The 24,784-nt window shown below is 36.9% G+C and overlaps 3 protein-coding genes and 1 pseudogene across 5 annotated transcripts in view; 1 reads left to right on the top strand and 3 right to left on the bottom strand.

Annotated features, from left to right (window-relative positions):
* LOC104607427 (ketose-bisphosphate aldolase class-II family protein) overlaps positions 1-2,743 on the top strand; it is a 145,092-nt gene extending 142,349 nt beyond the window's left edge. For all 3 annotated transcript variants that reach the window (XM_088902420.1, XM_088902422.1, XM_088902421.1), the window contains 2 exons: positions 86-166; positions 2,313-2,743. In XM_088902420.1, coding sequence (XP_088758546.1) covers positions 86-166; positions 2,313-2,495 — 264 coding nt within the window. In that variant the 3' untranslated portion in view covers positions 2,496-2,743. The remainder of the gene's footprint in view (positions 1-85; positions 167-2,312) is intronic.
* A 1,724-nt stretch (positions 2,744-4,467) lies between these two features.
* Positions 4,468-5,526, bottom strand: LOC104609995 (galacturonosyltransferase 8 pseudogene; annotated as a pseudogene).
* Positions 5,527-7,194: 1,668 nt separating this feature from the next.
* LOC104609994 (large ribosomal subunit protein eL19z-like) lies at positions 7,195-9,253 on the bottom strand. The gene is made up of 2 exons (XM_010276447.3): positions 8,898-9,253; positions 7,195-7,937 (listed from the first exon to the last, which is right to left on the bottom strand). The coding sequence occupies exons 1-2, from the start codon at positions 9,007-9,009 to the stop codon at positions 7,450-7,452; spliced, it is 600 nt and encodes a 199-aa protein (XP_010274749.1). The 5' UTR covers positions 9,010-9,253; the 3' UTR covers positions 7,195-7,449.
* A 13,529-nt stretch (positions 9,254-22,782) lies between these two features.
* On the bottom strand, positions 22,783-24,288 carry LOC104609992 (HMG-Y-related protein A). Its single transcript, XM_010276446.3, has 2 exons — positions 24,110-24,288; positions 22,783-23,962 (listed from the first exon to the last, which is right to left on the bottom strand). The coding sequence occupies exons 1-2, from the start codon at positions 24,158-24,160 to the stop codon at positions 23,492-23,494; spliced, it is 522 nt and encodes a 173-aa protein (XP_010274748.1). The 5' UTR covers positions 24,161-24,288; the 3' UTR covers positions 22,783-23,491.
* Positions 24,289-24,784: the final 496 nt, after the last annotated feature.

The following is a 24,784-nucleotide window of genomic DNA, read 5'->3' as shown; positions in this document are numbered from 1 at the left end:
ATCATTGGTAACAAAACATTGAAATAGAATATACATATTTATACATCTCTTAGACTGTTGATGCCAACTCTCACTTTTAATGCAGGACCTGCATAAAATGAGTTCAGAAAAAGGAGTTTACCTTGTTCTTCATGGTGCCTCCGGATTATCCAAGGAGCTTATAAAGGTATATTTCTTTATTCATAAAAACATAAGAAAAATGGTTCAAGAAGGTTTCATATTGAAAATACAACATTAACTTCATTGATAAGTCATAACTAATCTGTATTTTGTAAGAACTGATTGTTGGCTTCTTCTAGAAACTGATACAAGAAGGAATTGTGGTGAAATTGAATGATAAACAACAGAAAGAATGTTTCTGTTGAGAGATATGTTTAGATCTGCTTTTCTCTCGGCAACACCATTTTGTTAGTGTTAGGGAGTGCAAACATGTGTGGTGATGAATAAACCCATGCTCTAACAACTAAGAGTCTAGGGACTTCTCAAAATAATCTGAAGACTTTTGTTCTAACTCCAAATTGGGTGAGAATTATCTGATAAAATTGACGGATTAAAACAAGTACTTCATCATATGAATGCATCAGATACAACCAAATGAACTGAGAATGGTCATCAACAAACAATAGGAAATATCTATAACCACCTAATAGAAAAAATTGAATAAATTAGTTTGCACGATATCAAAAGATAAATCACTTCTTTTATTACTAGATGAAAATGTGTTTCTACAATGTTTGGCAAATTGGGGCAACTTTTACACACCAAACCATACAACTGAATTGACTCAAACAATTCTGGCAACAAAACACGAAATGAAGAAAATGAAAAATGGCCCAATTGGTTATCCTAGAATGTAATCTGTCTTACATACTCTATATCAACCAAACTATTAATCACATGATGACTTTGATAATTGGACAGTGCATCCAACAGGCATTTCCCATTCACCTCATGACCACTCCAAATTGGTTATATGTCATACTAGTTGATTTCAGCAACTAAAATCAAGTAGAAGCAACATAAATCAAAAAAAAAAACAAACAAAAAAACAAAACAGTAGGAAGATAGCTTCAGCAAGGTACAAAAGATGTAGAAGTGAAAAGAACTACTGAAGAGGTTTGGAGAAGAATAGACCGTGGGGGGGATACTTAGGTTCCCCACTTATATTTATAGTCTCAGCTAATAAAAGGGAAAATTATATCGAATCCCTTCATGGGGAGGCTGCAAGCCTGCAACTAAACATGTAACAGCTAAACATAAAACAATAAGGTCCATTCAGACCCAATAAGAAAAGAAAAAAATAAAATAATAACAAGCCCAATATATTGTAATTTTAGCCTGATTGTTCTGTCAATACTCCCCCTCAAGTTGGGAATAGTTCATCATTCCCAACTTGTCAACAGCACTTTCAAGCTTCAACCGAGAACAGCAAGAATCCATCTTAGCAAAGTCTGCATCTGCAATGCGTCTGCACAAATATTAACGCAAATGCTCATCCAATATGCTAGGGGCCATTGCTTGGTGTAACGGTAAATCTCAGGCTGGAAAGTTTGAGAATGCTGGTTTTATTCTGAGGAAAACCACTTCTTGCCGGAAAAAAAAAAAAAAAAAAAAACAAATAAAACAAAAGCAAAACAAAACAAAGGAAAAAAAGTCAAAGGTTAGGTCCATGTGCAGTCTACCCCTCCCAAGACCCCAGATAGCCGGGACCAACATTGGTAATGACCTTTTTATATGCAATGTGATGCTTCTTTTAGTTTGTTAAACTAATTATATTTTCTATGATGCATCATTTTCAAATTATATGGGATTTTTAATGTTTACAAAGTTTCTTATGTTTAGATTTGTTGCATGTTATTCTTACAAAACAAACAAGAGAACTTGTATCAGTTAATGGAGTAACTTGACTATAAAATGAGAAACTTGTATAAGTATCCATGCCATATCCAGTTTTGATTTTGTAATGTATAGGAGTAAGGCATGTTGAAGTGTCCGGGCTAGCCCAACTTGACTCTGGGTTAGGTTTGAATTGGTTTTCCATGTCATCAGGTTGAGTTAGGATTGAAAATCCTCAACTGAGCAACTCCCTCAGTCAGAGGTGGTTGTTCTACATGACTTTTTTTTATTTTTGGTAATAAGGTTCTAATCTTGACTTGAATCTCCTAATTTTGGGCTCAGATTGGCTACCACTATCATTCCATTGAGTAAACTGGATTGTATCAGGAAGTAAATTAATTCAAGTTTTAAAAGCCAAGAAATAGAAACAATAATGAATGCCATTGAAGTTAAGTTTGTTGGATTGCTTTGAACAGGAATGCATACAACTTGGCGTCAGAAAGTTCAATGTAAATACAGAGGTACGGAAGGCTTATATGGAATGCCTTCGCAACCCCAAGAAAGACCTCATTCATGTCATGGCATCTGCAAAAGAAGCAATGAAGGCTGTGGTAGCAGAGAAGATGCACCTATTTGGTTCAGCAGGAAAAGCATGGTAACAATGTTATGCGAACCAATTTGATCAATAAATTGACACTGAATACTGGGTCAAAATACGATAAAAGAAAAAATCTCATGTTTCTTACTTTCCCATCTTTGCTAGCATTTTCTTTTACTTTAATTTTTTGATTCTCTTATATACATTAGCAAGCCATAGATCCAACAGCACAAATTGCAGTTGCGTGTTGGTACAATATTTTCTGCACCCTGTAACAGACATGAGAAGATAAAGATCATCTTTGTAACATCCTGTGCATCAAAATGGTTTATTTAACCAGTCAGATATTTTGACAAAATCTTGATCGGTTGATCCCCATCTTTCAGTTTACTTATACATGCCCCCTTTCTTTAGGAGATGTGGGCCATGTAGCAAATCCAGAGGCCAACTAAAATCAGCTTCTTCATATCTAGGAGATCTACAGAAGAAAAAATAAAATCAAAAATCTTTTTCTTAAACTTCCACTGGACTAATAATGCTCTTCCTACAATATTATTCTCCAAAATTGATGAATCATAGCAATTTCTGAATGAAGCATGCAACATCGAAAGGTCCCCTTACATCGGCTGGTTACCACACTTACTATGGAAAACCACATAACCTGGCATGTTTGCACAAAATTTTGCACTTTGGATTAGGCTTTGATCTCGTTTACTTCATTTAGTAACTTGTCATTATATTTCCAGTTTTGAATTGCGCAAGTCTGCATTTCCTTGGAGAAGAATGCAAAATCACTGAGCCAATTGAAATGGGTCCTCTCTTTGTATTTGGTATCCAAAGAAGCCTATTTGTTATGGCTCCTGACTCCTAATCCAAGTTGAGAGATACGAGATCTCTTAAAGCAAAAACCCTATAAACACCCTGCAAGCATAGGCATCCGGCCATACATTGGAAACCTATCCCCCATGAAATTTAAGATACATGTACAGCAAATATTCTGGATGTGCGGTTGGATTCTGTGTTTTCATAATTTTTGCTTTCAGGAGATCCAGGCTCAAGTTGAGAAACCATGCTATCTTCTTGGAAATAGCATTTTTACTTTTTAGGGCCTTCATGGTCTCAAACATCGCATTTCAGTATTGCCGTGATGAAATCATATACAGAGGGGCTATCTAATGAATACACCTTTGATTTCTGGATTTGATGAAACAGGTCGACTATCATTATCATGTATCATTATGTAGGGATTGCTCTTCATTTGTTTGCGCAAAATGTTATCCTCGTTCATTTGGCAGGTCCTCAGCAGCTCAGCTATTTTTTAAAAAAAAAATAAGGGTAAATTACAAAGGCCCCCTTATACTATGGGGTCTTTGACAAAGACCCTCCTGTATTACGACTGTGAGACAACTGTTAGCCTTCCGTTGAAATCTACTGTTGCAATATTTTTTAATTCCTATACTACCTTTGTAATAGCTATTCGAAGAAAAACACTGTTTATCTTCTTTGACCTCAGGATACATGAACAGCAACGGCATAACTGTTGTAGCGGAGGACTTTCGAAGTCCTCCCTCTCTTCCACTTTTTCTCCTTCCCTTTCTTCTTCCCGATTTCCTCTGTTTTCCATTCCTTGCAGCTCTAGGTGAGGAATTGGGATTACTCAAAAGAAGCTTATTGAAACATGAAAATTCAAACCAACTTGAATCAGAGGCTGCACTCTCTAGTACTTCTTCTTCAACTCCTGTTTGTACAGAAAGAAGGTTTTCTTCTTCAACTCCTCAAATACCGCCTGGTTCACCATGTAATGCAACTCATGAGCTGAAACTGGCCCTCTTCTCTTCGAACCCGAGCTGCCGGTTGATCGGAAGCTTGAGTTCTTTACGTCATTTTGTTTCTTGGATAAAACCGCGAATTTTTTGAAAGGATCCTTGTCCGTTGCTCAACCTTTTGAAGTGCTTTAAAACAACAGAAAATCTTTCAGCCTCCATTTTTTGCTCCCCTTCAAAGACGACGACGATGTAGAAGAGGATTTTGAATTTAACGAAGTGGATTTGGTGCTTTGCTATTGCTCTTTTTCTTCCCATGCAAATACAGAAACTCTGAAAGGCTACAGCGATCAGGTACCCCTACGGCTGAAATTCGAACCAGAGAACCTTTCTCTCCCTCGATTGCGTTATGATCGTTTACAAGCTTGCTCAATCTTCCACAACCCCGTAAGATCACTCTGAACAACGATATCGTCATCCAAAAACAATATCCTGTGCTCGGGTACATCTCTGGTAAATAAAACCTCAGGTGATTGAGCACGAGAGATACTTGGGGTTCCTGAGTTTCATGTTTGTTGTATCTTTGGTAGCGTTCTCAAGCTTGTTCTCAAAATAAAACCTCTGCAAGTTTGCAGATTCAAGCTGCCGGAGCACTGGAACATGAGAAGAGCTCAAAAACTTGTAATCTTCCACTGCTTTCACCTCTATGTGAGCTCCCTTATAATCTCTCGTCTTGAACATGACTTGCATTGCCCCAAGATTCATCTTGTCAGTTACGACATGAAAAACGTGCTTCCACGGCTCTTTCGAATTCTTCACCGCCGAATTAACCACAACAGACGCAGCGACCACATTATCGGAAAAAATTGCATAGTGGTAAAGCTTACGATTCTCCAGTTCCGGAGGAGGCGTCTTTCCTTCCTCCGAATACTTCTCTGGATTCTCAATTCGCTCTTGCATCAGCCGCATCGTGACACGATGCAAGCTCTTTGGGATGGATTTGGCAACAATTAAACTCGAGAAAGCACCTTGCTTCTTCGCCTTAGTGAGGTGTTCGTTGACAGCAAAATTCGTGTCCTTAAGCTTCTGAATTTTCAGCTGATTATCGAAGGAGTCCTTGCATCGTCGGCAATCACCTGCTTCACGGATTATCCTTTTCCCCTTCGTTATTATGACGTCCATAGCATCGTCGGCGGCAATCACTGGATCAGCTATGATGGTGTTGAGACTGAGCTTTGTGCTCAATATCTGTTGTGTTTTTCTTCGAGAAGAAGAGAGGGGAAGGAGAAGAGAGGGAGGACTTCGGAAATCCGATAGTATAGAGATTAAAAAATATTGCAATTTATCATAGTACAAGAGAGTCTTTATGGCAAAACAAAGTACAGGGTCTTTGTCACAGAGTTCATAGTACGGAGGTCTTTATAATTTACCTAAAAAAATAATTCAAAGAGAGAAGTCATTTTGGTAACGTCAGGTTCTCTGAATTCAATTTGCTTACCATTTGGAGAAAACAGGGTATTGTGATGATAACAACCCGACCAATGTGCCAAAAGCCCTAGGATTAATGGAATGCATCAAATCATGCCCCTTAACCATTTAAGACTGTAACAGGTGAAACAGAGGCTAGTATTTCTGAACAACCACCACCACCATGGTGGGTTTCCTCCTCATCAGTGCCGCTCAGCTCCTAGTATTCTGAACAACAGCAACCTCGGTGGCGTTCCTTCTCGGTTAACCAGTTTCAGCCATGGTGGGGTTCCTTCTCTAATCGAGTTTAGCTAACTCCTGGAGCTTTTTAGCATCAAACACCTTGCCTGCAAACCCGTTCCAACAACAGTACTAACCTCTTAATCACATATGGCAACTAAAAACTGGATGACGAATAGGCTTCGGGCAACTCGTTCCAACACTAAAAACCTATAATGATGCCATGATGGTACGGTGAAATAATAATGAGTTTGATTGTGAAAACGGGAAGGAAAAGAAGAAAATTAGTATGCATATATACTAATGGTACCGGCAATGACCGGACGGTAAGGAATTGCAGTGGTCTCGTTCCAGCTCTAGAAACCTAGAATGATGGTACGGTGAGATAATATGAGTTTTCATGTTAAGACGGAAGGAAAAACCAAAAAACAAAAAACTAGTATTCATGCTTTCCGGCGACAACCAAACGGTGAGAAATTGCAGCGGTGAAGAAGAAAACAGGTCATGGATGGAAAATCATCGAAACAATATTGTTATGTTTGGTTTGAAGGAAAGGTAGGAAAAGATAGGAAAACCTTTACAATTATATAGGCTGTGTTTGATTTGAAGGAAAATGTAAGAAAAGAAGAAGAAAGGCAAGAAAACCTTGACAAATCTTGTATAAGTTTTCTTGCCATTCCCTTCATTTCTCTACTTTTCCTTCAAACCAAACATAACCAGCAAACGCATGAGTTACACATGGCCTCCACGCCATCCAGCCGTTGGGGGCAACACTCACAACAGTAGGCTGATATTGGAAATGTCAAAATTGACGAGCTTATTATTAAGTTGAGCCACTTAAATTGTCATTAAATGGCCCTTGGTAATAGGGCTGCAAAGGGATTGAATCCAATTGGATTTAGGTAGTTGCAAATTTGATTTGCTTACATTCGAATTCTAATAAAATGATAAAAACATCATTTGTTATTAATAAAATGAACTAAAAATGACTGATTTTAAATTTCATGAACTAAAAATAATATTAAATTTGCACTTCTGACATGACAATATAGTAAAAATACAATATTCAAACCAAGTTTACAAAATAGATATAATATAAATTTCAAATCAATCAATCCAATTATAAATAAGTCAAATTTGGATTACCTCTAATGAGATCAAATTCGAATTGGAATTTAGACAAATGGGATACCGTTTGCAGCCCTGCTTGGCAAAATGGGTTGATTTACTTTGCCAAGAATCTAATAATGTTGTTGGGTAGCATCACTTATCAAAAACAAACATTTCAGATTGATAAAATCTAATACAAAACCTATTACAAAGACAAATTGATCTCGAACACTGCATCAATTTTACAAAGAACAAACCAAAACCAACACATACAAACTGAACATTATCACAAACAATACATATATCATTTTGAAAGAAAACTAATCAAATCCTGGAATACTAATGGACTTGTCATCAACCACTTGATTCATTTGTTTGTTTTGATTTTTCAATTACTCCCACCAGCAGGGTGAAGTTATATGGTGCAAACAAGTTTTAAGGAATAGAGAGTAGCATAGGCAAGTCTTGTATGTAATTTGCCTTAAGTTGGCCAACCACATCTCTCTCCTTTCTACTCTCCCTCTCCCTGATAGCTAGGCTTTTGGCTTTCTTGTTCTCAAACTGATCAAATACTATCTTCTTTCTTGCTTTCTCAGCCTTGGACTTGTGAACACTCTCCATCAGCACTCGCTTGTTCTTGAATGCATTTCCCTTCACCTTCATGTACAAGTAGTGGTACATGTGCCTGTCAATCTTGTCGAAATCCCGGTATTTTTGGAGTAGTCGCCTTAACACCCTCATCCTCCTCATCCACAGTAGCTCTGTTGGTTGCCTAGCCTCCTGTGTCCCCTTGCGCTTCCCATTCCCTGAATGCCTCCCTTTCCTCTTTGCCTCCTTCAAAGTCTTGGCCCTTGATCTTGAATGGATCTTTGCTGGCTTCTTGGTGATGATACCATCTTTCACCAGTTTCCTTATGTTCTGCCCTGTAAACAAGCAGATCAATTCACATTTAAGTCAATATCATACCAGTTGCTCAGTGTGGTTGGATCTTAGATGCTGTTACTCGTTTTTTTTGCTTAATTAGGACTACGGACAATATAATTAAGATTGCCCAAGTTCGATTTGTTTGTAATTGGATCAAACATGGATCCACCCCTATCCAATCTCATATAATATGATTATATGAATCAATATTGTGGTTTTTCCAAATTGTCATATATTCAAGTTTCATACAAGTAATTTTGAATTCATGTTGTTTATGAATTACAAATTTATTTATACCATTCAATATCCAATTACAATTCAAATTCGAATAGATCTGAAATAAATTTGGTGGATAAGATCTGATCCAAATTTGGACATAGACAAATCAATGTTGGATTTGCCTATATCTCATTTGGTTTGATTCAGTTGCAGCTCTATTTTTGCTGAAACAACAACAGTTTTATTTATTTATTGAAAAGCAAAATCATACAAAATGGTGAACATGATTTTGAGATTTCCCCTTTTTTTTTTTGACTTTCAAAGAAAATGATTTTTCTGATATTCTATAAATAACTTAATCCATAGGATGATATGCATGGAACCACGTACTTGATACTTCTCAACAACACAGGATCGAATAAGCACAAAGCAGAAATCAATTGTTATTGGCAAACGCATTTTACAAAAATTGGTTAAACGTTCAGACTTTAGACTTGAGAGTTAACCAGAAACTTACTTTATTGATGTTCACTGAGTGAGCATGAGATCTCAGGACAAACAACTCAGTTCTAGCTTATGAATTACTATAAGCAAACTATCAATAAAGCATGCTTTGATCCGCCAAGCAGAAATTGATGATAGAAAGACATTGGAATTTTATATAAAGACAAAAGTAGTTTTAATGCATGAAACCCAATAAAAATAGTTGGAGCCTGGTGTGAAGAACGATATATACTCACTAGAGTTGGCCATGGAGATATCGGAGGCTTCATTGGGATCAAGCCACACCTTCCCTTTGCCACACTTGAGAATGCTAGCGGCTAGCCGCTTCTGCAGCTTCATTGATACCATTTTTTTGCTATTGCTATGCTATGTCCTTCAAGCCAAATTAAGGAAGCAGAGATCGATCTTTAATTAATTTAATTTCTCTGGGCTTCCAATTCTCTTATGATCGAGGAACGAATACTAGAAATGGGTTTGTGCCTTTGTGGTGATGATGATGCACATTTATAGGCTTATACTTGTGAGAAAAATGCTTCTTTCTTACAGAAATACCCTTTATTCCAGAGTTATATTTTTGAAGAGTGTAGCCTGAAATTCAAGGTACTGTCTGTCATTTCATGTTATTAATAATATATATATATATATATATATATATATATTGTAGGAGTTGAACAATTGATATGGATAGGTTTCCTTGGGAAACAAGTTAGGATGATCAAAAGAGGGATATACAATCTATATCTCGGTGTTTAGTTTGACCCTCCAGTATTTATTTAGTTATATTAGCATTAAATTTTTTCTTGGTGCCCACGTAATATCTCTTGCCAATGTTTGTATTTTGTAATCACATCAGACCGGTTTGGGAAGGAGTTGGATGGCCCGACCATTTGGGTCTGGAATCTGGATTTTATGGGAAAGGTTTTACTGCCAACTCCAACTGTTGCTGAACGCTACACTGTGTGCCTAGCAGGCTTGAAGTCAATTGATGTAGCACAATCCGGTCACTCCTATCTGGCGCTCGTGTGGTTCTTGAGATGTACCTGAAACGAGAAGGAGGAAGAACTCCTAGGGGTTTCCCGAACGCTCCGATGCTTAAGTTAGTACTGTGTGCAAAAAGCTGAAAGAGAGTAAACACTAAGAGTATAGGTTGCGCTAGCTATTCCAGATACCTTGTTCCTTGAGGATAAGTTCCTTATAGCTGAATTTCGTTGCTCCGGGCCCTCTGACTTCTGACAGGGCAGGTATAACCGCCACTGTCAGTCTGCCACTGCCGTTACAGGCAGGGCTGAGGTGGCACACGCGGGGCTGTCGTGCAAGGTACGTGTCTGTCAGGTGTGGGACGCCTTCCTAAAGGTGGCACGTGCGGCGAGGGGACATGCCTGCAATTCGCAGGTTTGTCGGGTACGACGGTCGGGCAGGAAGCCCTCCTACGGTATACCGAGCTATTCTCTTGCGAATCGCCCTGTGCTAGGCCGTCCCTTGAGTGACGGGCTGCCTATAGCTAGTTATGCCGAGTTAGTCGACCTGAGGTCTTTGTGCCTCGGGGCGTCCGAAGAAGAATCGGTGTGTTCTTGCTTGGGAGTGGCCCGAGGTCCATTGGGAGGAGCTCGGGTCTCAAAAGGGGCAGGGTGCCCCGAACTCGGGACCCCCCGAAGTGCCTTAACCCCGGGGAGAGGTGCGGGCGAGGCGGCTTTCGGCAGTCTACCTGCCGAGTTGCCGTGCTGAACTCAGTGGGACCTCTCCAGCGAGTTGTGCTTACATCCGTTGTGCTGTCATGCTGAGTCACTATTTGAGATAGGTCACGCCTACGTGTACCTGAACTACGAAGTTGGGCCAAATCACCCTCCATCATTAATGATAACATTCCACATCAGTTATAAATATGAATTGGGATCTCTTTTTCACAGAATGCATCTCACAATCATATATTACTAGTACAGGAGATATTCCTTATATATGGCCAGGACATATTGTGAGATCCGTATGAATCGCACTCTATGGGAAACAGATCCGGACTCACTTAACATTTCTGGCTGATGTGGGGTTTATCATTGGCTCTACAGCATGTTATACAACCTATGTGTTCAGTTAATCTGAATTACCTCGGAGGCCAGATTAGCTGCACTTTTTGCTTTCAATGCCTTGGATTAACTGCACTTGGTGGCTGTATTAGGTGCTGTTAAACCAATAATGATGCCCCACTTTAGGTTCATCGGGTTGGAGGGTTTGGGAGAGGGCTAGCCACTATAGCTTCCATTGTAAAGCCCATTTATATCCCCTATAAAAATATCAGTGGATCGATCGGATTAAGTGGTAAACCTGCACTGATCCAACCTTATCAGGTTAGGGTCTGCTTTGCCTTATCAGATCTCAGGTCAGGTTCGGGTTGGTGTTGAATCCGACCCATTGTGGTTGAGGCACCTATTCTCGATACTGCAGATCTTAAATGGCAAAAACATTGGTGTTTTGAGCTGCACCAACACTAGGAATCAAGGTTTTTAATCCATCATTGTATTGATCTGGAAATTTGGATTGTTCAGCCTGGATATCTGACTAAGGTAACGGTTTCATTTTCACCCCGAAACCGTGTTCCCTATAAACTATTGAATTGGTCAACGATCAAATGACCTGGGTAGTCGAACCATTAACCTGGGTAATTTATTTTTAAATTAATTAATTTTTTTATTTTTTTATTTTTATTTTTTATTTTTTTTTTGAAATACAAAGGGCTGATCATTTAGACCAGATGGTCTAAGCACCAACCCAAAAACCAATGGGCAAAGTAGTTTCAGTTTCTAGTAAGTTTTTAAAACGTTGCTAATAACAGACAAAAAGAGATTTTGGGATGAAACTTAATACTAAAGAAAGGAGTCACAACCAGGGTTCAAAAGATCGGCACATATTGGCCCGTATCAGCCGAATACCTCTACAGAGGATGTATCGAGGTTCTGACTGATTCAAGGGGTGGAGAAATCTTAAACCGGCCTCTCCTAAATCATTTTTGAAAAAAAAAAAAAAAACATCCTGATACTACCCCATATACCCCTATTAGCATATCAGGCATATCAATATTTAGAACCTTGGTCACAACTACCAACCGAGTGGTGACTCAGTTGGCTAGTAACTGGGTAAGCCCCGGACAAGATGTGATTTTGAGCCCCGCTACTAATGGATCCAAATCCACTTTTGAGAAAAGTATAATGTTGCTAGGTAAAAAGTGTGGTACTATACAATGGAAATTGAATTACGGCCCACACCCCTTGTGTGTAAAACTCGACACAAAATGTGATATTTACATTTCAAAGTTGATGCACTACCAAATAGACAAATAGTTTTATTTTTTTAACATTTCAAAGTTGATATTTATATTGCAGATAGGTAGCTTGTATTTTGGGTTTAGGTATAGTCTCACACTCTCACTTTTTTAGGGCCTGAACTTTTAAATATGTCATTTTAGTACTTAAATTTTCAAAGTCCAACTCTATTAAATTAATGCTACTATATAAGTGATAAATTTACGAAAACACCTATGTTCTAACTCTTTTTTTTTTCTTTTGCCGGTAATCTTTATTCTACATTTGGACTTCAGAAGTAGAAAGGTAAGCGTTCGAAAGTGAGTAGCTAACCTTGTTGCCACTGGTCCAAAGGTAGAAAATAGTGAAAAAACAGAATCAGAACATGGTCAATTATAGAATTTTACCCCTTAATAGAGTTTGGACTTAAATGTATATTTCCACAAGTCCAAATAGTAAAGTGGGACATTTGAAAGTTGAGGCCTTAAAGGGAGAGTATGCCCAAAATGCGAGTAACTATGTAGAATTTACCCAAAAGTGAATCACCCATGTAGCAGAATTTCAATTTGAAATAAGTATCCTACCAAACAAACTCTTTCTTTCAAAGCCCTTAGGCTGCTTCATTGAATGAACTGATCAGCATCAAGCACAGGCCTGATGAAATCAGTAGTTCTGGAACAATTTACATGCATGCAAACTTTGGAACGAGGGATAAATGTTGAAATCCCTGCAGAAGAATCCTACAATCAGCGATAATGGTTGGTGTTCAACAGGATGTTGACAATCTTCAAAACAAACAAACATGAAACAACTTGAGGTCTTTTTCCCATTGTAAGCCCGCTCTAAAAGCTCCAACTTCAGTTACTTCAGCCGGCCGTGCTAGATCGATGTTGATGGCCCGCCCAAACAAGAATGAATGACAATACCAATGGCAATTTCATTGAGAAAGCGCCAAGCTAGCGAGCTTCATATATAACAGCAACTTTGTTTCTCATATTAACATCTGGAATATTGATTCCTCGACCCCTTACCCTTTTTTTGAGGTTGTCCAGATTTGTAACCCCACCAAAAGTCACGTGCCATGGCGTTCACTTGAAAGCAAATGATGCAAGGCAGAAGTTGGGTTGCCATGAAATAGGATGGGATTGCCGTAATGGTTGATTTGAAAACAACTTCCCTAGCTTCCTGCATGTGAGAGACAATTTGCTTTCCAACTTTTCTATGCTTTCATGCATCCTAAATACAACCTTGCATTAATTGCTGCTCAAATAAGGTGCTGAAGTTTCAATTTTGAATTAGAGAAGACACTGGATATAAGACCAGAGTCATTACAAAATGCACCATCTCTTCTCTTTTTTCAAGTAATAATGAGATTTTTCATTATTTTTAGGTTTTGAGATCTTTTAATATAAATAAAACATTTTTTTATTGAATAAAAAAAATCTTTTTTCAATTTTTTGATCGGGCTCAGGCTCAGGCTCAGGCTGTGGCTGGACTTTGGCTTTATATGACCTAAGCCCAATGTTAATCAGGTCGGGCTCAGGCCTGAAAGTATTCTCTTAATACTAACAAAAAACCTAGCTCGTGAACAAGTCTAGCTGCAACCTTGGCCACAGCAAGTATAATGTCTCTACAAGTGTAGGACGTCTACAATTCCAAATGTCCACCAAGTGCATTGAAAAACTCTAAATTGACCATGTATAGGATGATATTTCAATGTTTCATTTTCTTAGAGTGATGACGATTTGATTCCAGCACATCTGATTTGTGTTGTGGTTTGTGTTTTCTTTTAGACTGTGTTTGGTTTGAGGGAATATTTTTGTTTGGTTCAAAAAGGAAAATAGTGAGAAAATCAACACTAATAAAAATTATTAATTAATTAATTAGGTAATAAATAGTATTTTTATTACTTTATATTTTATTATTAATTAATTTTTAATATTTTATTAATTATTCAATATTGATAATTAGTTAATTAATTATTAACTAAGAATTAATATTTTAATTTTTATTTCAAATTTTATTTTATTAATATTTATTACGAAATAATTAAAAATGTTTGTTTTGTACTATTAATTATTTTTAATTGTTTAGCATTTTTATTATTTATTTAATCATTATATACTTAGTTAATTAATTATTATCATTAATTAATAATTTATATTTTATTTTATTAATACCTATGACTTAATTAATAATTTTAATATCAATTATTAAATTATTCTTCATTGATCAATAAGTTTATTAATTATTTATTTTACTTTATTTATTAACTTATTTTAATTAATTATCAATAATAAAATAATTATTTAATTATTAATTAATTAGTTAATCATTTCATCATTAATTATTTTGTTGTTAATTATTAATTAATTACATTCTTATTAATTATTTATTTTATTTAATAATTAATTTTAATGAAATTATTTTACTAATACTAAATAATTGATAATTTATTAATGGGTCATAGGCCTAATATTAACTCTTAGAAATATAAACAAGCTTCCCCCACCATTCCCACTTGTATCCCACTAAAACGATGTGATTCCACTTCCCAAGAATTGGGATCTATAACCCCACCTTTTTCCCATTTCATCTCATGACATCCCACAAACCAAACATGGGAAGGGAAGAATATTCCAAAATACTCCATACTTTTCCTTCCCATCCCACAAACCATAGGGAGCCTCTAGTGTTTCTAGACTCTTGTTGCTTGTTTGTTATTTGAGTGAACCATTTTCATCAATTATTACTAAGAAAAATTTACCAAAAATTTTATTAGGATCAGTTTGGAAAGACTTCTAATACAAGATTTAGAAATACACTATACAAGATTTTACACCGAACATGTTTATATTTTTTATTCTTCCCAAACTGAGCCTTAGAAACAGTATTTTAATTTTAACAATTATAACTAGGAAGGACCCCGTACTAAGTACAGGGGCCATTGATCTGAACTATTTAAATTTAAACAAAAAAAAAAATCATCTATATTCAAAATTTAAGTTAAGATTTTATTTGATTTAAGAGACTTACCATATATCACCTACTTTTTTATAGTAGATAGACTTTTTTATGTGGTGTTGTTTTTACAAGTAGCCACGATTTATATATCACCTCAAAGAGGATTGAGTCTGTTTGAATAAACCACTTCTAAGATAGTTATTCTATTTGAGAGTTGAGCTAACCACTTCTAAGAATGTGAAGAACCCACTTTTGGGATGCTTTTGCATGATCGCATTCCTTTATTATATTATATTAGATATTAGATGGGTTTCTATACTAACTTTTTCACTGGGATTTGCTTTGTTATATCAAAATGGGTCCTGCCAACTCATGACTTTTTTTTTATGTAGGGTTATTATCTGAACATGCTGCCCCCACCCTCCCTTCACTTTCTTAACATTCTCTTAAACTTATCTCGAGTCTTGTCAAACACTTTTGTTCATACATACATATTCCATCAAATCAATGTTGGTGAGTGGTCCAAATACGCCTTTATTATGTCTAAATGACGAAAATTAACCCGGATCCACTAGTCTACACTATTAACTAATTTTTATATAACAAAAGATACCCCTGATTTATTTCTTTTTCCTATTTCATGACCCACCAAAAGTTCAATTTGAGTGAACGAATGAGCCTGTTTCAGGAATTTCGTTTCAAAGAAAGGATTTGAAAGAGGAACATCATTGTAATCTTACTAACTTATGGCACATATCTAACAAGGGTATCTTTGGAGACAGAGAAAAGTCAAAATAGATATGAGAATATAAGAGAAAGGCAGGGATAGAACAGGGTGCAGGTGAGATCCATTAGCCATACGACAAAGAGTTTACAGTTTTATGGGTTTAGGATTCTCTACCAAACCAAACTCAACAACCCATCACAGAATATGATTGGGGGCCTGTAAAAGGGTCCACCTTCATTCTGGATGGCTAATTTCATCTGGAAAGAACTATAAAATAATGGGTTAAAGTTGGCAGAATGAAAACACTGTCAATGCAAAGCTCCTTTGGTATAAAGTTGATCAAGATTGGCAACATTATTCCTCCATGTCTAAGGGTTTGTCTGTGGAACAAATGCCTAATTGACCTGATTAGACAACTGTCAGAAGAATCCTGTGAGGGGTTAACTCTTTCCTATCGGCTTAGGTGTGGCCAACCCAAACCATCCCAGTTGAGTATCCCTTTGGATTGGCCATGTCCTTCCTTCATCTATTTCAATCTCCTATCCTACTTCATATTAGAACTTCAGAAAAAGAAGGGGAAAAAACTACAAGCGAAGGAAATCTGGGATCTATTGTAAGAGATTTTGGACTGATATTTGATCTTTGGATGAAAGGCTGAATCACCTAAATCTACGTTTACATTATTTATTCCCCATGTGGACTCATGTCCCCAGACTTCATGATGATAATAGACATGCTAATCACAATGAAAAGTTAACTGTGTCTTCCAAAAAAGAAAAAGAAAAAGAAACTCAGTATATAAATATAATCTTCTTTATAAATAATCAAACCACTAATCACTCTCATCTAATAAAGCATAACTACTATAAATTTTGAGAGGAATTAATTAAAGGTCATCACCCAAAGTGGGTCCCAGAGTATTGGTAGGGGTAGACTGGAAATGGTACCAAACTTTGGTTTTCTAAAAGAAATGGCTCTTCTCATATTAGAGATTTAGAGAATAGAGATGGCAATCTGACCCAACCCAAACTGAGGAAAGGGCAGGAATAATATTTGTCCACCCCACCTTGAATCCGCCCCAACTAAAAACGCATGTCTTTAGCTTGGTTTTTAAAGCTAATCCGGTGATCAAACCAGTCAGGGGTTTGGTTATTGGGTTGAACGGTCTAATTGTTCGAATTGAATGCTCGACCCGTTTTGAAAAAAGAATAAAAAAATTAAAAAATGGTCAAAACGGTTTGAATGATTAATCATCTAGTTCAACGGTTCATTGACCAAAATCAACAGTTTTGGAGAAAATCCTATTTTTGGAAAAACGGAACCGGTCACCTGACCGGTTCCCGGATTTTCCGATCCAACTGTCCAGTCTAATCCAATTTTGAAAACCATGGTCTTTAGTATAATAAAATATAATATATTAAAATAACTTTTAATATATTATATTGATTTTTTTTTTATCAATTTGCAAATAGGACTAAGGTGAGGCGAAGCAAATTCGGGGATCCTCTATCCCCGCATGGACCCCATTGGGGTATGGGGCAGGGATGGGATGGGGGGCATGCCATTTCTATCTCAAACTTTGTCCCCAGACATCACACCAAATAGCCTCTATGAATTTTGAAAATAATTATGACTAACCAACCGAAGATATCAAATACAAAAGAATAAAAGAAAAAATCGCATGGGCGTTGTTCGCTTTGATATAGAATCAAATAGCCTCTGTTGAAATAGAATCAAATCCTACAACAAGATTCAAATACAAAAAATATCACATGGGCGTTGTTCGCTTTGGGGTAAGTTATAATATAATATGCCCATATCAACAAGATTCAAGGCGCACCATATTCATATTAGTGTACCTAGATATGCATGGATTATATGTACCGATACAAAATGATTTGATAAAATTTAAAAGTTCACAATGCTGAGTCCTAGGCCTCTAAAATCAACAAAAAATAAAAAATAAAAACAAGATGTGTGTGGGTGATATCGATATGCATCAATACGTTACCATCAAGTGCAGCTACAGTTGAGTATTAAGAGGCTCATAACCTATGAAATAAATGATAGAAAGAAAAGAATAGGACAAGCAGAAAGAAAAACAAAGAAGAAGGTCATATAGTCAGGTGGAAGCCACCAAATACCTAACTCTCAGAGTTAATTTTAACACATCAGCGAAAGAGAACAAGAGAGCTTCAATAAAATGTACAGCAAAGGACATAAAAGAAAGAATCCATGAGCAAGCTCGAGAAAAAGACAGACTAGAGTCACAAGCATTAAGACAACAGAAGAATCGGCAGGCCAAGAATCAGTCTATCTTGGCTGCAAGGAGCCCTCAAATGGTGATCCAAAGCATCACGGTAGAAAGGAGAAAGAATCTGATAGAATGAAAATGAGGACAATGACCATTGACATATGGAAGCTAGCCACAATCCATGAGACCATGTCAAGATCACCCAACTTTTCTATAGGATAGAACAAGGGACCCTGAATTATATAGCTATATCAGACATGTGGGGAAGGGCTACACCCCGACAAAAACATACTTTCTAACCGTAATCTCATCACACCTTGCTTCTTAACCCGACCCATTGGCATCTCTACGGTTATAGGAAGATTGCAGTTACAAGTTATATAATCTGTTTGGGTAATTTAATGAAGCTTTGATCCCCACACCAATGAGAATAGTTGGGTTAGTGATAAGGTGCACATGGGCCCATTGATATAATGGGGAGAGCTTGTTTATCCATGGATTTGAAGCCATGCCTCCTCTTTTACGAGGATGTCTCAGAATCAATTCAACTAAGAGCCTATTGACAATTACGTCTAGATCAAAAATATCAAATTCGGGGAGTGTTCAGTAAATTGGTCTCCATAAGGTGTGGTGTGTTTGGATCTACTAAGCCTTATTGTGTAGTTAAAACCAATCACATGGTTTGAACCATATCATACATTTCAGAACTTTGCAATCTACAGCAGTATTTTTAACTCGTTGTTGATCAGGTTGATTGAATCATTCAAATCGTCACTTAACCAAGATTATGAGTCAGGTTTTCGTAAAATTCGGAGAACACTCAAAATCGTTCAACACGGACAGTTGGACCATTGATCCATTCGACCTAATGACCAGGTCATGGGTTGTACACTAAATGTATATGCAAACTTCGGGAGCCAATAACTTTGCACTACAATGTCCGACTAAGGTGAATTTTTTTTTTTTGTAACTTTTCAAGATCTATGTGCCCCAAGGATCCATACGCACCTTGCCCTACTATTTTCACCAAAAAAAAACTTTTTTACCTCAAATTGTAATTTTGAATATTTTTTATAAATAAAAAATTTAAAACTGAATTAAAAAACAGGAGTTAATATAAAATTATATATATATATATATATATATATATTACATGTACAATATAGTTATACATTATTTATTGATAAAATACATGTTTATATATACATACCTGATTAAAAACTGAACTTCATGTCATGATTTAGTTAAGAACTTGGTAGAGTGAAAGTTTATTCCTGCATACATAGGTTTGTTCTGGCCATAGGATTGAGGGGTGTTCTTCGATATGAAATGTTTTTCTTGGTACAAGTTCTAAAAACAAATCAAAATCATATGAATTGTAAACAAATTGGTTTTAAAAAACACAAGGGGGTGTGTTGATTTTTGAAGTTCAATTAAACAATAAAAACAAGAAAAATTTAAAATGAAAAAATATAAATAAACATTTAAAGTGAAAAAGTGCAAATAAACAGTCATAAAACCAAATACATACAAGATGTATGGCTATACTATAATATCCTTACATGTAAAGTGTAAGTAAAAAGTCGTGTTCAGGAAATTTGGTCCCCTTGTGAAATGCCCCATTTATCACAGCTCATAGAATCCACGAATGGTTGTATTTAGTGCTGAGCAGACATGCACATTATGTGCACACCTTTTAGACCATAATAGCTTCCACCACAGAAAATTTAATGAAGATTCACATGCAACATTTTGGAATGATAGATAGGAATTAATCAAAGATATATATTGTCACATCACATATCATGCACTTGAGAGTTGAGATAAAATGATTAATTACTATTTTGACATTACTACCAACAGCCTCCCACATGCATCTTGAAAGTATGCCTATTTTAACTATAAACAGCCTCAAATGATAATCTATATGTCAATCAAGGTTCCAAGCATAAATATACAGCCTTCAAAAAAAAGCATAAATATACACATGATACATAAATTCAAGAGGTGATGCTTTTAAATTAAAATATTTTAGAGTAAATTGCTAAAACCTCCTCAGTACTTTTTGTATGTTACAATTCACTACTCTAATTTATGCTAATAGCATTGTCCTCCCCTAAACATTAAATCGTGATATGGTTGAACTTATAAGTTAAATCGTGATATTTTTAAATGTTAAGATTTCCCTTGGATGAAAATATATGATTTTACACAAGCCAAAATGCCCTAAAATGTGTCATCTATATCCTGCTTTAATAGTGGGTTAGAATCCACATTGACCATCACCCACCTCAAAAAACCCACTTTGATCCATAAATCCACCATACTTAATATTTTTCTCAAAACACAAAATAATATAGGAGAAAAAAAATTGAAAAAAATATATATATAATAACAAAAAGCAAAATTTTCAAAAAAAAACTTAAAAATGATATGTTTTTTCAAAAATATATTTCAACCAAAAAATCAAAATTGTAGAAAAATACATAAAATGATAACATTTTCAAGTAAAAAGGCAAAAATTGAAAAGAAAATGATAAAAAATTCAAAAATATATGCTTCAATAAAAAAGTAGAAAACATAGAAATTACATAAAATTCATAAAAAATCAAAAAATATATATAATTCAACAAACTATAAAAAATTGTAAAAAAACACAAATCTTTTGAATTTTATGGCCAATATAATAGGGAAGCACAAATTTAGAAGCCAATTTACCATTCAAACAATCAAAGTTGGACATTTTGGTAATTTTGCCTACTTTTGTCAACTAAGAATGGCAACGGGGCGGGGCGGGGACGGGGAGCCTCTCCCCATTCCCATCCCCGTCTCCATCCCCGTGGAGATTCCCATTCCCCGTAATTTTTTATAATGTTAATAATTTTGTTTTTGTTTTCTTATTTTATTTAAAAAATAAAAATAAAATAATTAAAATTTACAATCTATTAAAAAAGATTCAAACATATTCAAGTGTATTTTTAAAACATTAATATATAGATGTATATGCACATATATATTAGTGGGGATCCCACGAGCAAGGATCGAGGTCCTCGTGGGGCAGGAATGCTCTCCCCATCCCTACCCCATCCCCGCTAACGGGGATGAAAATTTTCCCATCCCCATCCTTGCCCTAAATGGGGCAGAAATGGGAAAAATTGCCATCCTTACTATAAACTCAAATAATGGAGGGGGTGTGGATGCAATAATTTTAGAAAGTTCAGGAGAAGATAGTGCGATTGACACAAAGTAGGGGTATTGAACCACAACTGTCAAAAAGTGCAAGGGAGGCTTGAACAATATACCCCTTTAAAGTTTCAAAAATCCAATTAGAACATATCTAGGAAGGGTACCTTTAAAAATGGTCATATGCCCTAATTCATAGTATTTAACATATAAGTGAGTTCATAAATCGATATGCATCATTTTCAAAGCCTTCCAAGAGTTTAATACATTTTGTATAATCAGTTCCCTCATGAGAGTTCTTAATTAATTTTACATGTATTAGAGCAAACAACCCATTAAACCTTCAATTTGGTTTGGACCTATTGAATGGTGGGTCCTGATCATACCAATGTAGCACAGATGGAAAATCATGAGGACCTAGAGTACTAATTTTAGACCATATCCCAGGGTCCATTTGATTCACGGGAATAGGGATTTAAAATTGGAATTAAAATGGCCCATTCTGATTCCAACCATTTAATTAAGTGGAATAGAGTCTGATACCATCTCTAGTAGAATGACATTCCCCCATTTGAGAAAATACATTTCCTCCCCATCACTTAAGAATGAAAATCCAAACATACATAATAAACCATTCCAATTCCAATTCCAATTTGAATGAACCCTACATGAAATCCCTCCCTTGAAGATCCGAAACCCCAAAAACATAAATGAAAAATCAATAACCAGGACAAGCCAAACACTTGGGTTGATTGAGACCTATAAAACGTAAATAGAGGGCTCAACGGCTCGACCTATTGCACTTAAACCCTTGATCAGAAACCCGGCCCAACCTATTGAATCTGGAAATGGCTGACAAGACAATAGATCCAGTACGGGTATACGTGAGATTTCTCGCTGCCCAATGTTGGATAATCATTGACAAGGATAGGACTGACACGGATCACCAACCCTCAACAACCACGCAGGGATTCTGTTCCAAACAGTACTTTCCTTCTCAAAAGGAAGAAACCACTGTTTTCAAAGGTGGCAAACGCATTCAAATCGAGAGAAGACTAATAAAAACCCTACATAAATTGCTTTTTTGGCTCAAGTAGAGAGAAGTAAAACCATGCCATGTAGCAATAACTAAACTCAGAAATCTTTTCACCAAGTTCAAAAAAAGGGCGCCAACATTCCTCTCTTTAGCCATTCAAAATAAAAGCAAAACAACCCCGAACAAATTTTCCACTCTAATCAAATACGATACCCACTTAGAAGTATATCGTTAGGATAACCGAAGTCTTTATTCTGTGCCTAGAGCGCCTATGACTGAAACAAATAATCTATCTGAATAATTATCTCAACTGCCGTAGTATGGGGTCTGCAATATTTTACATCCAAAAGCAAACCATGGTGTGCCCATTTTAAATAGCCATGCTTGAGCTGGCAAACAATTCAAAACATGATCGTAAGCTCAATCAAGAAAAAAGGACCAATTTAGCTGTTTTTTAAATCATTCTCTTGCCTTTACCCACCCACACAGCTAGAAAGCTAAGTGCCTCCCTCTCTCTGTGTGTAAGGCCAGTAAGCATGCGCTTTAGAATTTAAAGTTCAAACATTCACTAACAAAATCACATGCCAACAAGATCTGGCTGACACAGCACAGCAAAATTTGTTAAAAAAAAGACCAGAAATTGAAATTGCAGAAGTCTCAATCAGAAACAGACCCAAATAGTATCTTTGCTATTCCACTCCAACGCCCAACAAAACTAGTTCAGTGCACTATTTTCAACTCCAATTAATAAAAACGTAGTCATATTACACAAATCCATATTATCTTCAGTTCTTAGATCACCCATCCATCCATCCAAAATTCCAAATCCCTTGAAGAATGAAGAACGAAGACAGAGACCAACAGACAAGTTCGTGTTGTGTAGGACATGGAGAGTAGGAGACTCAGATAAGTAGTAGACATGTGGATGGATACGTATCCAATGCAAATGTCAAGTAATAACTTGCTCCTGGAGGAGCTGACTTTATCTTGGAAAAGTGCTCACACAGCACTTCTGCTAATCAAACACTTCACAAGGTCCTGCACCAATTTTGCACTGAAAAGTCTGAAACCGAAGAAACGCTCCCCAATCAGCCTTAACAGCGAAGTAAAAGAGAACCCATTTCTTCTTTTGGTTAATTAAAGTCAAGACATGCAAGAAGAGAAAACCCCACATCAATGGTAATCTCTTTTTCTGCTGTTGTTGCTGTGGAAGTAAAATAAACTCCAATAGTTGCTGCTAATTTACATAAATTACAGGAACACTCGTACTAAGACCACCCAAAAAAGGAAAGAAAAACCAGACACAGAGAGGGGAGAGATGGGAAGAGGAGGTAACAATTAGATGGAGTGCCACTACAAAGTCTCAATCAAGGTCAGACAGCCACTGCCGCAAATGGGGCCTTCGCCTTAGGTGGTCTACCGCGTGGCCTCGTCGGAAGCCCACTCGCCGCCGTGGGCGCACCTGCAGGTCTAGCTTTCTTAGGTGGGCGTCCACGAGGTCTACCTGAAGACACCTTGGGCACTACGGGAGCAGAAGGGTCCTTCGGCTTAGGCGGACGACCTCTCGGCCTTGGCGGTAAAAGAACGGTCCCCGGCGGAAGAGGAATCTTCGGCTTGGGTGGACGGCCACGGCCTCGTCTTGGAGGGCCATCAGGGTTGGGCTTTATGTAATTGTTCTTAACCATGATGAGCTCTCCGCTTTCCTTCATCCTGTTCAGGTGGTGAGACAACAGCTGTGAGTGACCGGCAGGGATATCTCCATATTGTGACTCGATGTACTTCGATATGGCCGACTTGTTCGAGCCATTCTTTTCATTCAAAGCTGCGATCGCAGCTAGTATCATCTGAAACAAGAAAAATCAAACATACCCAGATGAAATTAAGAAGAGCGTCGCTCTATTTGGTAGCCAAAATGCGAAATGGGGAGACAAAAAAGCAAAGAACAAAAGAAACGGAATGTGGGTTGTTGAATTCGTGGGGAACGCATTTACCTCTGAGTACTGAGGAAGCGACTGAGGCTTATTAACCTCCTCGGTAGCCATGGTAGTTACAGAGAGAAACCCACAACCAAACAATTACAGTCTACAGAAAGGAAGATGAGAGAGGGAGGGAGACACGCACAGAGATAAAGATCAGACGGAGAGAGAAACAACTGTTCTGGGGAAATGAGGAAAGGTTCGAGTGGATTTAAAAAGGAGTTTTGGGATCGCATAGAGTAAAAAGGAAGAGACAATCGACGGCTAGGGATTTCTAATATGAGTACCATCGAAGGGCTAGAATTGATCAGCGAGAGGTTCACACAGATCGCTGGCGTGGATATTGAGCCATATTTTACTTCTTTTTATTCAATAATTACCGAATTAACCCTGACTTCGAGGTTAATTCCCAGGATGGGTCCGCTGGGGGTCTTTTCAGGTGGACCATGGAGGTCGTGCAACGTCCTGTCAATGGCGAGACCGGATCTGGTCCTCACATTTGGGCGCCTTGGAATATCTCCCATGAATAATAACATATAAGTACGAGAGATGATCTTCCTAATAAATGACACGATGTACGTGTGAGGCGCTTCATGTAAAGAGCCGATCCGGTTTCTACAACTACATCCACCATACATTGGGAATATCTCTCGTAAATAATAACTAATTAATACGGAAGGTATTCCCAAT

Source organism: Nelumbo nucifera, chromosome 4 (genome assembly GCF_055504915.1).
Source record: "Nelumbo nucifera cultivar China Antique chromosome 4, China Antique-T2T, whole genome shotgun sequence".
Lineage (NCBI taxonomy): Eukaryota > Viridiplantae > Streptophyta > Magnoliopsida > Proteales > Nelumbonaceae > Nelumbo > Nelumbo nucifera.
The sequence above is the reverse complement of the archived record's forward strand: the minus strand, read 5'-3'. Positions and strand labels throughout refer to the sequence as shown.

Bases quoted from the DNA above. Each gene is read 5' to 3' on its own strand.
- LOC104609992 (XM_010276446.3), bottom strand. From the start codon at position 24,160: ATGGCTACCGAGGAGGTTAATAAGCCTCAGTCGCTTCCTCAGTACTCA. The intron at 23,963-24,109 runs GTAAATGCGTTC...TTCTTGTTTCAG, and splicing joins CGCTTCCTCAGTACTCAGAG to ATGATACTAGCTGCGATCGC.
- LOC104609994 (XM_010276447.3), bottom strand. From the start codon at position 9,009: ATGGTATCAATGAAGCTGCAGAAGCGGCTAGCCGCTAGCATTCTCAAG. The intron at 7,938-8,897 runs GTGAGTATATAT...GCTTGTTTACAG, and splicing joins TATCTCCATGGCCAACTCTA to GGCAGAACATAAGGAAACTG.